This window comes from Acomys minous, assembly GCF_964271855.1.
Source record: "Acomys minous genome assembly, chromosome: 18".
Taxonomy (NCBI): Eukaryota; Metazoa; Chordata; class Mammalia; order Rodentia; family Muridae; genus Acomys; species Acomys minous.
In genome coordinates this window covers 19,344,984-19,358,190 of record NC_140501.1, presented here as the reverse complement: position 1 = coordinate 19,358,190, position 13,207 = coordinate 19,344,984, and the positions used below count along the sequence as shown (strand labels likewise).

At 38.4% G+C, this 13,207-nt stretch overlaps 1 protein-coding gene across 13 annotated transcripts in view; it reads right to left on the bottom strand.

Moving 5' to 3' along the window:
• MYCBP2 (MYC binding protein 2) overlaps positions 1-13,207 on the bottom strand; it is a 230,898-nt gene that overhangs the window by 124,378 nt on the left and 93,313 nt on the right. For all 13 annotated transcript variants that reach the window (XM_084767812.1, XM_084767815.1, XM_084767818.1 and 10 more), the window contains 3 exons: positions 7,019-7,136; positions 3,077-3,281; positions 2,433-2,586 (listed from right to left, as the gene is read on the bottom strand). In XM_084767812.1, the coding sequence (XP_084623938.1) occupies positions 2,433-2,586; positions 3,077-3,281; positions 7,019-7,136 (477 nt within the window). The remainder of the gene's footprint in view (positions 1-2,432; positions 2,587-3,076; positions 3,282-7,018; positions 7,137-13,207) is intronic.

The window sequence follows — 13,207 nt, the reverse complement described above, 5'->3', positions numbered from 1 at the left end:
TAGGTAAAAAAATATTTAATTTAAAAAGGAAAGAAAAAAACAAAACTCAAAATTTATCACTACACATATGCACGTTTATATATACATATATACACACAGAGATGGGATTGTATGTTGGAGTGCCCGTGCACATACACAGACACAGACAGACACACACAGACACACACACGCACACACATAGGCACAGGCACACACACATGCACACGTACACTACCTCCACCAACATCAAAACAGCAAGAATTAAATCACTGGTCTTTAGTGTATCTCAACATCAATGACTCAAATCCCCAATAAAAAGGTATAGACTATCTGAATGTGAAAAGAGGATCCACCATTCTAATGTACACAAGAAACACATGCCAACATTAAAGATAGCTAGTACCTCGGAGTAATAGGCTGGGAAAAGATTTTCCAAGAACAATCAAGAAGGAGCCTGGAGTAGCCATTCTAATAGCCAATAAAATTGACTTTCAACCAAAATTAATCAAAAGAGATGGAAAAAGACACTTCATACTACTCGAAGGAAAAAAATCCAGCTAAGTGACATCTCAAGTTTGAATATCCCTTCAACACCCTTAGTTATTAGGGAAGTGCAAATCAAAACAACTATAAGATTCCATCTTCCACCTGTCAAAATGGATAAGATCAAAAACTCAAGTGACAGCTCATGCTGGTAAGGATGTGGAGCAAGGGGCACACTCCTACATTGTTAGTGGGAGTATAACTTGCACAACCACTGTGAAAATCAACATGGAGGTTTCTCAGGAAATTGGGAATAATTATACCTTAAGACTCAGCTGTATCACCCCTTGGTATTTACACAAAAGATGTTCCACCATATCATAATAACACCTGCTCAACTGTGTTCATTGCAGCTTTATTCTTAACAGCCAGAAACTGGAAAAGGCCTAGGTGTCCCTCAACTGAAAATGTGGTACATTTACACAATGTAGTATTACTCAGCCATTAAAAACAATGACACCATGAAATTTTCAGTCCAATGGATGGAACTAGAAAATATCATCCTAGAAAATATCAACTCAGACCCAGAAAGACAAACATAATATGTACTCACTTATAAGTAGCCATTAGTCATAAAGTACAGGATAACCATGCTACAATCCACAGACCCAAGGAAGCTAAGCAACAAGGAAGGCCCAAAGAAGGGAAACTTGAATTTCACTGAGAAGGGGAAATAGATTAGACATTGAGGGAAGATGGAGCAAGGGGGCTGGGTAGGAGAGGGGATGGGATGGAAAAAGGAGGGATGACATGGGGAGAGACAACGGGATTGGTGAGAAGAATCTCTGGGCAAAGCTAGAAATCTAGGACAGTAGGACCTCTAAGGATTGGAAGGCAACCCTAGCTAAGACTCCTAGCAATGGGGGATATGGAGTCTGAAACAGCCATCTGCTGTAACCAGGTAAAACTTTCAATAGAGGGACTGGGACATCAGCTCAGCCACAAAACCTTAGACCCACAATCTGACCTGCCTACAAGGTGTGCAGGGGTAAGTGACAAGCAGAATTTGAGGGACGGGCCAAGCAATGCCTGGCTCATGCCTCGAAAGGGAGCCTACATCTGATACTATTAATTATATTCTGCTACACCTGCATAACTGTCACCACAGAGGCTTCACCCAGCACCTGAGAGAAACTGATATAGTCTCACACGATCAAACATTAAGTGGAGCTTAGGAAATCCTGTGGAAGAGGGGGAGGAAGTATAGAAGGAGCCACAGGGGTCAAGGACACCACAAGAAAACCTACAGAATGAACTAACCTGGGCTCACAGAAACTCATAGAAACTGAACTGCCAACAAGAGAGCACGCATGGGACAGACCTAGGCCCCCTGCACGTATGTAACAGTTATGCAGCTGGGTCTTCATGTGGGGCTCCTAAAGCGGGAGCAGGGGCTGTCCCTGACTACACTGCCTGACTTCCTTAACTGGGCTGTCTGTCTAGCCTCAATAGAAGATGCACCTAATCTTACTGCAACTTGATATGCCAAGCCTGGCTGATACCCATGGGAGGACTCCCCTTCTTCTGAGGAGAAGGGAGAGGGTGCATGGTGGGGAGGGGAGGCTTGAGGGAGGCTCTGGGAGGGAAGAAGGGGAAGGAAGCTGTGATGGAGATATATAGTAAAGATAAGTTAATTCATTTTTTAAAAAGACCATGCTACAAGGATTTATTTACTTTATGTGATTTAACTCTAGGGTGTGTCTCTATGGTTCTGAGAAGCATCCTAGGTAATGACATAACTTTACAAACAATCATGAATGCTTGCTAACAGATAAGTAATTAATATTTAAGATTACCAAATGAATTTTTACTCCCAGAACTATGAAACATGTATTTCTAACTTTGTGAACAAATTCTGTACCTTCTATTTTTTTTTATTGATACTGTATTTTATAAAGATATATGCTTACCTCCAAAGCACATCATACACAGGGTCAAGACATACACCAAATCCTTGCAGATCTTCTTGTTCAGAGTCATTAAAAGTTTTACAACTTCCATCTACTTTATTTATCAGAAGACATTTAAATGGTGGAGGTTCTGATATAGAAGCAGGCACCAAGCCTTATGAAAACATATTTAAATATAATTTTATTTTGCATTATTTTTACACATTCCCCCTAACCCACAAGAAAAAGTAGTAGTATCATCATTTCATACATAGAGAGGGGGATATATGCCTAAATAGTGTAAGTGGAATCTTTTTTTAAACAGTAGGATTAAGATAACACCTCTGACTAAGTCTACAATGAGTGCCCATAAGTGTTATGTGCTAACCCTGTGCTGTGCGGTTCATCGTGTCATAGACAAAGGCTTACATGTGATCATCATAATCTCCCACAAAAATTAATTTCATTTATTTACTTAAAGAGAATCAATGTAGAAAATCACTCATGACATTATAAGTCTAATCCTTTCACAACTTTGCTCATGCTTTTGCCATTGCCTAGATTATGAATACTCTGTTTCTTAAATTTCCCTATTACCTCATTTTTCTATCAGACATGCATTTTTAAAAAGTACAGCTGTAGTTCATGATATAGAGGCTATTTACCAATTATATGTTTGCTGGCAAAAATTTCTGATGTTGCAAGGACATGAGAATTTATAAGTGCTTCATCAATTCTTAAGAAAGTCTGGTCCCCACTTGCACCTATCCAAGTGGCCTTCCGCCCATATTTTGATCCGATGTTAGGCATGGGAGCTGGCTTGGCATTCCAATATGGTACATCCAAGATGGGTCGTCCCAGTTGTCCTTTCTAAAAATTAAATAAATCATATATCATGTTGTTAAATAAATAATTTACAGGTTCTTTAAGTTAATTGGCTATAAAAGTAGCTATATAAGATCTTATTTTTATGTATTTTTAATTTTTCTTAATAAAATGAAGAATTTGGACCTAACAGTTTCAAATTAATAGAGCAATTTCTATTTTTCATAATCTTTTAATGATACATACAGTGTATGTATTTATTAGTTGAAATATTTTCCATATAAGTAACGCTCCCAAAAATACTCTGTATTCACCTACATTTAAATGAAAAGTATCTCACAATGCCTGAAAAGTACTATTAAAGTGATTTACCAAAAGCAATCATTTTAAGTTAACAGTATAAAAAAGAAGTCATTCTTAAGCTCACACTGTGTGAGGATATTCTGGGTAAGATCAAAGTATGAACTAAGAATAAACTTAGGTAGTTGGTTAGGTAAAAATGTCTTTCTAAAGAAGTAGGGAGTTTCTCACTATCAAGCAGGAGGCTGAACAATCAAAGACCAGTGACACTGGACGGGGTGATGTGAATTCACATGGCCAGGAGCCGTCTCTCTCACATGACTCTCCTTTCAGAAACGCCTGAAGAGAGACACTGCTGCCACATGGTCCAAAAAGTAGTTAACGCAACCTCACCCATGAGAATAACCAACAAACCATGGAAAGAAAGCCAACACCTTGGGAATGCGGAGAATACAGACTACTGCAAACAACCCAGTTCCCACTGGGTTCCAGGTTCCTATGAAAGAATACTCCTGCCTCCTCACTATCACAGCCAGACCAACCACAGAAGCAGCTGAGCCTCAATCCCTAGGAAAAGAACCTAGGAAAGGACAGGAAGTCACACAATAAGAGAAGTAGCCAAATAGCTCGTGTTTATCTTTTTACAATGTCTATTTTTTGACAAAGAAAAAAAGAGCATGAAAGAGTGAACAATGAAAAAAGAATGCACACAATATTCAAATATCTTCTTCTCTAGGAGGAAAAGGAAGTCACACAGACTATTAAGATTACCACCATCCAACAGATGTGAAGAAAAACAGTCAGAGATATACATGCCTAAACAACCCCATAGGGACTCAAGAATATAGTCACGTCTCAGCAATATTTAAAGTCACATATAGAATTTCTTAGTCTAGAAAGTGAAGGATTGGTTGTGCATTTCCCACCAGAAAACACAAAGCCAACACATACGGCAGACAAACACGCATGACTTAGACCTTGAACTATAATAGGATTCTGTAGAAATCAGTGGGAAAAACCAAATACCAGAGTACTCTCCCATCTGTCCAGCAAGCCTGAGGGTACGGGAGGTAGTTAAAAAAAAGAAAAAAAGAAAAAAAGGGGAGGAGGCCAAAGGGGAGAACTGAATGGAGAGGACTGTGAAAAAGGAAGATTGTCCTCGAAAAAACAGAGCCACCAGACCCTTAAGACGGAAGGGGAAATGGTTCAGGGCAGTTACTTCATAGCACCAGGTACAGATAGGGCCTTGAAAGTGAGAAGACCTTTATTCAGCTGTCAGGTAAGTGTCAATTCTGTTGTCAAAGCTCTGGAGAGAGAGCCACTCTCATATACAGCTTGTGAAAAGAATAGACTGTTAGCATCCACAGACCTACAAGGCATCAACTTTTGACACTGAATGCTCACTTCTTAGAAATAATATAAAAGACACAGATCTAATAATATTATGTAATTAAAATGTAAAGTACTTACACGTATAAGCATAAGAAACTGAAAAACTATAGTACACACACAGAGTGGGGTAAGAATATGCTAAGGCCAAGTGTCTTTGAGGAATTGTAGTAGACTGGTCAGAAGGCATGGCACAGACAGAGACATACAAAGCAATCTAAAGTCCACAGCGATAAGACAAGCAGTACAATCTAGTTTTATTCACTCTGTAACCCTTGCTTGCCTCATGCATATCCCCACACTTAGCCTCACTACCTTCTCCTTTCATTTCCTACTTAAAAAGTTTGGAGGGAGGACAGGGAAGGGGGATATGGTGTGATTATAATCTCAAAAATAAACTAAATATTTTCATAAAAGAAAAGTAATTGGTACAGATGTCAAAGAGTCATTAGGTAGAGAGATAGAGAGATGAGAAAGAGGAGCATCTGTCTCTTCTTTTTGGCTTCAGTAAGAAAATCATACCAAACAAAACCATGGCCAGGTATGGTTGAGTAAGCCCATAACTCTAGCACTCAAGGGGCAGAGGCAGAAAGGTATATAAGAAAACATAACGATGTAAGTATTATGTGCCAAAATATGTCCAGAATATTAGAAAGTTAAAAAAGTAACTTTTTTTATGTTTTATTCTCTACAAGTACCATTAAAGCAATGAGCAACCATGGCCAGAACACACAGTGAATGTCCTGAGAAAATTAAAATACCTGTTAAAATATGTTTGTTTGTTTTTTAATCACTACAGAGGCTATAAAAGAGGACAGGTAAGAATTGCATGCACTGACAGAGAGTGAGACAGTTAATACCATCAACATGACAGAGTCTAGATCAGTCAGAAGACAAGCCTCTGGGCACATCTGTGAACGAAGTGTCTATACTGGGTCAGCTGAGATGAGAAGGCCCGTCCTATTTGGGAGTGGATCATTTATAGGCCGAGATTATATACTGAAGGAAAGGCAAAAAGCAAAGCTGGGCATGGCAGCAGCTTTAATTTTAGCACTCCAGAGGTGGAGGCTAAGGCTGGTAGATCTCTGGGAGTTGGTGTCGAGTCTGGTCTATAGAGCGAGTTCTCAGCTAGTAAGGGCTTTTCTGTAACAGCTTGTCTCAATAAACAGAAGATAAGAGACGTGGGAAGGGAAAAAGGAGGAGGGGAAAAAGCCAACAGTAAGCTGAATGCTAACACTATCTAGATGACCAGGTGCCAAGCCTTCCCTGTTGCAGTAGAATGAACCCCTTTTACTTTATGATAATTCTCAAAAAACAAGGTGCACAGCTCTTGAGGAATAACATTCAAGGTTGGCCTCTCACCTGCACATTCGTGTTGGCATGCACACGTCACATATGTGCATGCAACCACACATATACACAAACAAATATGTTGACACACTTAATAAGACATAAATTGTGGAGTTCTGAACAGTCCCCCACATTGTTCAGCATAAACTCACGAATAGAGTCTTAGGAATATTTTCCTTGATATATACTACAAACTCTCAGAGCATTTTCCCTTTTTTCAAGTTTTGGCAGAGGCAAAGAGAAAGTGCAACAGACAAACACAAAGGGAGAGGACAAAGAAAAGTAATTTTGCACTTGATGTTGGGCAAAAGGACAAGCAGCCATAAGAAAGTAGAGCTTTAAAATAAACTAATTTAAATTCTAAACTTTCAAAAATTTCTAAAATAGAAATAGTTCTTCATGTTAAGAAAGTTTACTTTTTATAAGTTAGATGAGAAATAGCCTTTTAAGTAGCAGAATCAGCTCAACTGATGGCTTAAAAGCTTTTGATTTGAAATAGACATATCCCATTCTAAAACACTTGCTAAATTCTATAAAATCTAATGCTGAACTAGAGATGAAAATTAATTGAAAGTCTGTCACTTAGGTGCTCTGTGCATGTGTGTATTGGGGTAGGCAGGAAATATGCATATGCAATTATCTTAATACAAGAATTTTACTGGAACCAGAAAAAAAGCTAATGCAGCAAATTATAAGGCAATTATATAATACAATATTATTAATGTTTTAAAATTTTTCCTTACAGAAAAACTTCCAAATGTGAAGACCTGTCCATCCATTAAAAGGACTGCCGTGTGGTTGCTGCCGGCAGTGACTTGTGTGCTAGGGCCTGGCAAGGCTTGAACAAGAGTGGGGCATCCCCTAGGTTTAAGAAAAAAATATGTCAATTTCTTACAAGAGTCAACTGAAATATAAAACAATGAATAAACAGTAAAATAAAGAACTGGAAAGGTCAAGGCACTACCAGGAACATTCAGCAGTCACTTGCTTAGGTGTTATACTCCTGCCTCCACGCCGGACACTCGGTAAACAGACAATGACTTTAAGGAGAGCAACAAAAAGACTCTTGACATTTGCTATGCTAATCATGAACACAGGGTTTTAACTTTTCAGAAATACTGGTGCTAACTGTAACAGGAGAAATCTGCTAAGCCTGTGCACAGAGTGGCATACAGGAATTCAATTCAGGAACTAGATGAAATAACTTTATAATCTTCTGGTCTAATTTTTAGCACATAAATATAATCTTGAAGTTGATGCAATGGTTAAAAACCCAGAACATGTATCCTGAGAAGCCTACAGCAGTACCCACAAGCTCAGGATCGAGAGCTGGACAGCTGAGACTGAGTCCTACTCTGTACACGGCAAGAGACTAGGATATGAAGTCATTCACTGTGGTCCTTATTTTTCTTCTATAATAGAGAGAATAATCAATAACTCTGTCTATCCCATGTGGTTCCCAGAAACAGCCAAGACGTGTCTGAATCTATGCCTGGCACATGGTAAACACATGATTAATGCCACGTGATAGGATAATGATATTCTAGTGTCCTTACTTGCATAAACTATGTTATTAACCACTCTTAGTGACCATCATCTGTAACTGGAAAAATGGCCACTATGGAAGCAAAACACATACAATAAGGAAGCCTTGTGTTTGAGAACAAATTATATTTTGAATTTTTTATGTACAATTTATCCACTTAAATTAGAATACAACTAAATATGACTTCGAAAGGAACAAGGCTGCCAACTACAAACACAAGAAATTACAGTAAGTTATGATAACTATATGAACTAGAAACAATGAAGCATGAAAAGATGGGCGTCTCTGACAGTTAGACAAGGACTAGAACAGATACACACTTTAAATTTTTCAGATATACAAGTATTACCTTTATTTAACAGGAGAAGTCAACTAATGTGTGAACTGGATGACATGTGATGTCTTACCAAGAATTCAGCCCGGGAACTAAATATAGTAACTGACTATATAATTTTCAGCTTTGAGAAATGGTCAGGTGTGGGGGCAGTGCACAAGGGAGACGGTAGCAACAGCCACTTATTCTCAGAGAGAACAGAGTTGTGCAGCACATTAGAGGGAAGAAAGAGGTTTTGCTATTTTGGGTATAAACAGAGGCAGAAGAATGAAGTGTAAGGAAATGAGATGGAGAAGAATTACCGAAAGAATCTGAAGATGGACAAATAAGTTGCATGCCAATGCTCGAGGAGGGCAGGAAGGCAGGGACTCTGTAGGAGCCAGCAAAGCCCTACAGCAGACGGGGTGCTCAGTGCAAGTGGAGAAGGTGCAGAGCCTTTTAAATAACCAGTAATGAAGGCAAAAACAAAAAGAACCAACAGCTAAAAACAAAACTGCAGTTAAAGAACACGTGTATTAAGATAACAAATCTGAAGATGTTCAAAAGAATTAATAGAGATAAACAGACTTAAGAGGACAGAAGAAAGACAGGAAACAGAACGGCATAGATTCTGAAGACACGCCTAGGCAGCAGGCTCCAGGAAGTTCAGGTGAATCTCATCTCTCTCGTGGCAACATGAGGAAATGAGTGGGAGATAACATGAGGTCAAAGTAGGGGTATAAGATTAGTGGGCGGAAGAAATTCCTGCCTTATAATTTTTGTATTTGTTGTGATGTTTATGCAGATCCTGTGCTGAGAGAAGGAATTGGTAAACGGAACAATTCAAAGTTATATAATTTGCTCATCTGGTGGTGATGAGAAAAGATAAATACCTAGATAAGGATTGAAAGAACTGATTTTTGAGACAGATCAATAAGATTTCTAGAAAGACTATGATGGAGCTTGAGGAGATATGAAAAACGTTTAGCTTGTTTACAAGCTTTTGTGTTACTTGTAATACAGCTAGGAAGTTTTATTCTACTTTTTTTCTGACAAGAATGTCTATCATAAAAATCTGAAAACATTTTAAAATAGTTTTGAAAACACAAAACAAACAACAATAAAGCCATGTAAAAGTAGAGTTATTCTCATGAGACATGAGCTCAGTCTGAGGTGATGTCCATCTACATGGGCATGGTGATTTAGTTCCGTATAGGTCCTTAAACACAGCTATGAAAAATAAAATACAGGCAGATTGATACATTTATGCAGCATGCTGGTGAGAGTAGAAAGATGAAATAATCTCTAAATTGAGTAAGATATAAAATGAAAGGAAAAAAGACTAGAGTAGAAGGCTGTAGGAAATGCAGCACTGAGAAACTTGAAGTCTTGTATTTGTGTGCACATGTTCATGTACACATAAATGTGTGTGTATATATTTTATCACTTTATGAGTATCAAGATAAAAATACTAAATAGGACCATTCACACTATACTGAAGTCACTTTTTATCACAATAAAATATAGATAGATAGATAGATAGATAGATAGATGGGTAGATAGATAGATAGATAGATGGGTAGATAGATAGATAGATAGATAGATAAATAGATAGATAGATAGATGGATGGATGGATAGATAGATAGATAGATAGATAGACAGATAGATGGATAGATAGATGGATAGATAGATGGATGGATGGATGGATGGGTAGGTGGGTGTCTGGGTAGATGGAATGAATGGATAAGGCTTTTTTGGTTGTTTTCCACTTGGTTTTTCAACTAGAGAATACAGTAATATTAGTGGGAAGGACAGTGATAAGGTTAAGTGATTCTCAATTCTGAGGACACCAAGTTTGGGCAAGGGAACAATTGTCACTAGAAAGCTACGTATTGTGAATTAATGTCATCATGGACACAGCTAGTTCAAGTCAAACAGGAGCTGATGGGAGTGTTCTAAGAAGTGTTACAGTCTTTAGAGCAGTTGCATATAAAGGGCTATCACTGATTTCCAAAATGAGCGCATTGGCAATCTCAAGACCTTACGAGATGTCCGCACAGATTAACTGCAGGTCTCTGAGTATAGGGTTTTTGAACTTTTTCCATGATACTCATGAGTTTACTTATTATTAAACTATTTGAAAAGCAAGGAAAGGACAAAAATAAAAATTACACCTGAGTATGCACATGTGGGCATCCCATGCACTTTACATGCATTACATAGATTCTGCAATGTTAGACAGGACCTAAACCCTAGAGCTCAGAGAGACTGCAATTTGCAATTTGTAGGAGGTGGAGCAGCAGGGATGCCTGCATACTCTCAGACACTACGCTCGATGGCCTGTTCGGGTACAAGGACACAAGGAGAAAAGTGTAACTCAAACCACTGGAACCATAATCAGGCTTTAACTTTCCAGAGAATGGTAAGTTAATTTGGAATTCAGAAACTTAGGAGCACAATGAACAGAAGAAAGAAAAATTTAAAATCTTAATAGGCCCATTTCAGGAATGAATGCATAAAAGTCTTATTAACTTTTGACATTTGTTTTCAAAAAGCACTAAGATCGGAATTAGTGTGGTAGGAAACAATTGAGGCGGTCGGATCAGGTTTGACTCTAGCATGAGCTGCTGTTCACAACATAACTTATCAGAAGACATCAATAGTAATGTGTGCTTTTATTGAACACTGTGCAGGCAAGGCTGCACAGTAAGCTCACAACCCACATCACCTCTGGATTCTCATGCATGCATTTTAGGAAGGTACACTTAATCCTACTAAATAGGAGAAAACCTCAAGCATAAGGCTAAGAAACTTGATTGGAAAAAGTTCCAGACCCAGCCTGGACACTGGGCTGTCATAATGACAGAATGACACACTTAAGAGATTATATATAATAACAGTTCCTTCATAAATTATCATTATATATAATTATCTACTTACATTAGTCAAAATATTTTAATATGTGTTACTAATTGCACTAGGTTACTAGAAACATTTAAAAATACATCAAACCATATACCTTAACTAAACATCTATACATGCTTTGTTTTGTGGTAATCAATATGTGTGCTATAAAGGCTCTGTTTATTATGAGATTATTCCTCCAAATAAGTGATGGACTCCTTTCCAAATTAACACCTCTTGGGAGTCACACATAGCTCCAGGTCAAAAGAAGACTGCTTAAGATAGACATGGTCTGGATGGCCTGCTAATCTACTAGGAAATCATGTAGGAAAGACTACGCTATGTCACCACTTTAACTCTACCAACGTCTTATGTGTGTTACAGCCCTGAGTGGAAAGGAATCCTGACAGTTGGGACCCAAAGAATACCACAAAGTCTTATCACACCCCAAATCTCACAAAGAGATTTATTGGAAAAAACCCAGGAGGGTGGCTGCCTCTGCTCTGGGGAGAAGCAGCAGAGAACACAGTGGGAGGCAGGCTAGCTTTGGGTTTCTTGGGGATGTAGTTTTCCAGGGTGGGTATTGGTGGGATTTCAAGCCCTGAGCTTGGAGTGAGCTCAGGGACCAGTAGCATTCCAAGCCTGGAACTGAGCATAGGTTTTTCACCCTACAACATATACTGAGTCTTTCAGCTATACATCAAAATAAAAGCGTAAGTAAAAGCTTTTGTGATGGAAAGGAACAATTTTTGAGAAATTAAAGCAGATCTCATGGGGCTGGGGATGGCTCAGCAGTTGGGATCAGTCACTGCTGTTGCAGAGGACACGGAATGTGTGCAGCACATACACAGTGGCTCACACAGATATAATTCCAGTTCTAGGGGATCTGACGCCCTCTCTTCTTCTCTGGGGCGCTAGACATGCATGTACTATATGGCAATGCATGTAGACCCATACATGTAAAGTAAACTAATAAAATATTGAAATATTAAAAATAGATCTCACTGCAGCTTAATTTTTAAAAAATTATTATTCTGTTTCAATATCAGTATTTCCTGAAGATGACAAATTTGAGCTGTCGAAATCAAAGCATGTTACTTTGATTTTGTTACCTCAGGAACTCACTACAAATTAATGGATGGTACTGACTAGAATAATCAGGAAAACAGATGGGCTTTCAGGTAGCCTCTTCATTTTAGAAGCTGATATGAACAATCTTTCTTTCAACAGGCTTTACATCTCACCAAAGCATGGAAGGGACTTCATTTTACACTGCTCGCTTTTCACTTTGCACAAAAGTTTAAATAAGCAGGAGGCTAGAATCTGAGTCTGGTCATGATCATCACTATTTCTTTTTCTAATATGCTGTTTGACAAGTGTTTATCTGCAGGATGATATTCAAGCACCAAGTCTGACTTTTCAAAGTGCTCGACCTCACTAGACACAACCAAGGCTCTACCAGTGCCCTTTCTGTCATAAGACTCCAACATCATCACCAGTTAAATACCAGCAACAGCCATGGTAACTGTTATGAACAAAGCAAAGCAAAGCAAAGCAAAACAAAACAACAAACAAACAAAAAAAAAAAAAACCCCTTCCTATATCGTAAGTCTAGAGAGAAACAAAAAAGTGTTGACATTTTTCAGCATACCTATCACATGCATAGCACAGCAGAGTGGTGAGTTAATGCAACAAAAACTAATTTCTTTTTTTCAAGGGATATAAACAAGAAGTCACAGATGTCCCTTTGATTCTGGCAGTGACTCAACTGTGGACTCTTGAATATAGAGGAAGAAATGAGGCAGAGTGGAAAGCGGGTTCTTATACCACCTTCCTTCCTTTCTCCTCCCTTTAGTGATGGGAGTGAAATCACTGCCTTCTACATGCCTAATAGCTGTGCTGCTGAGCTAGTCAGTCACACTGCCACCTTTAATAACTGGTGTATGCACTACCTTTTCTATTGCCACCTATAAAGAGTAATTGGGATAAAAGAGTAATTGTAAAGAGCATGGTTGGGTTTTATAGCAGCCTTATTTACTCTTATACCTAATGTGCATAAAATGCTTATCGACCATTCTCATTAAACTACAAATCCAACGACCTCACATAAGACTTTTGGAATACACAATCAAGAACCACCAATAATTCTTGGCTATGTTTTCAAAAAC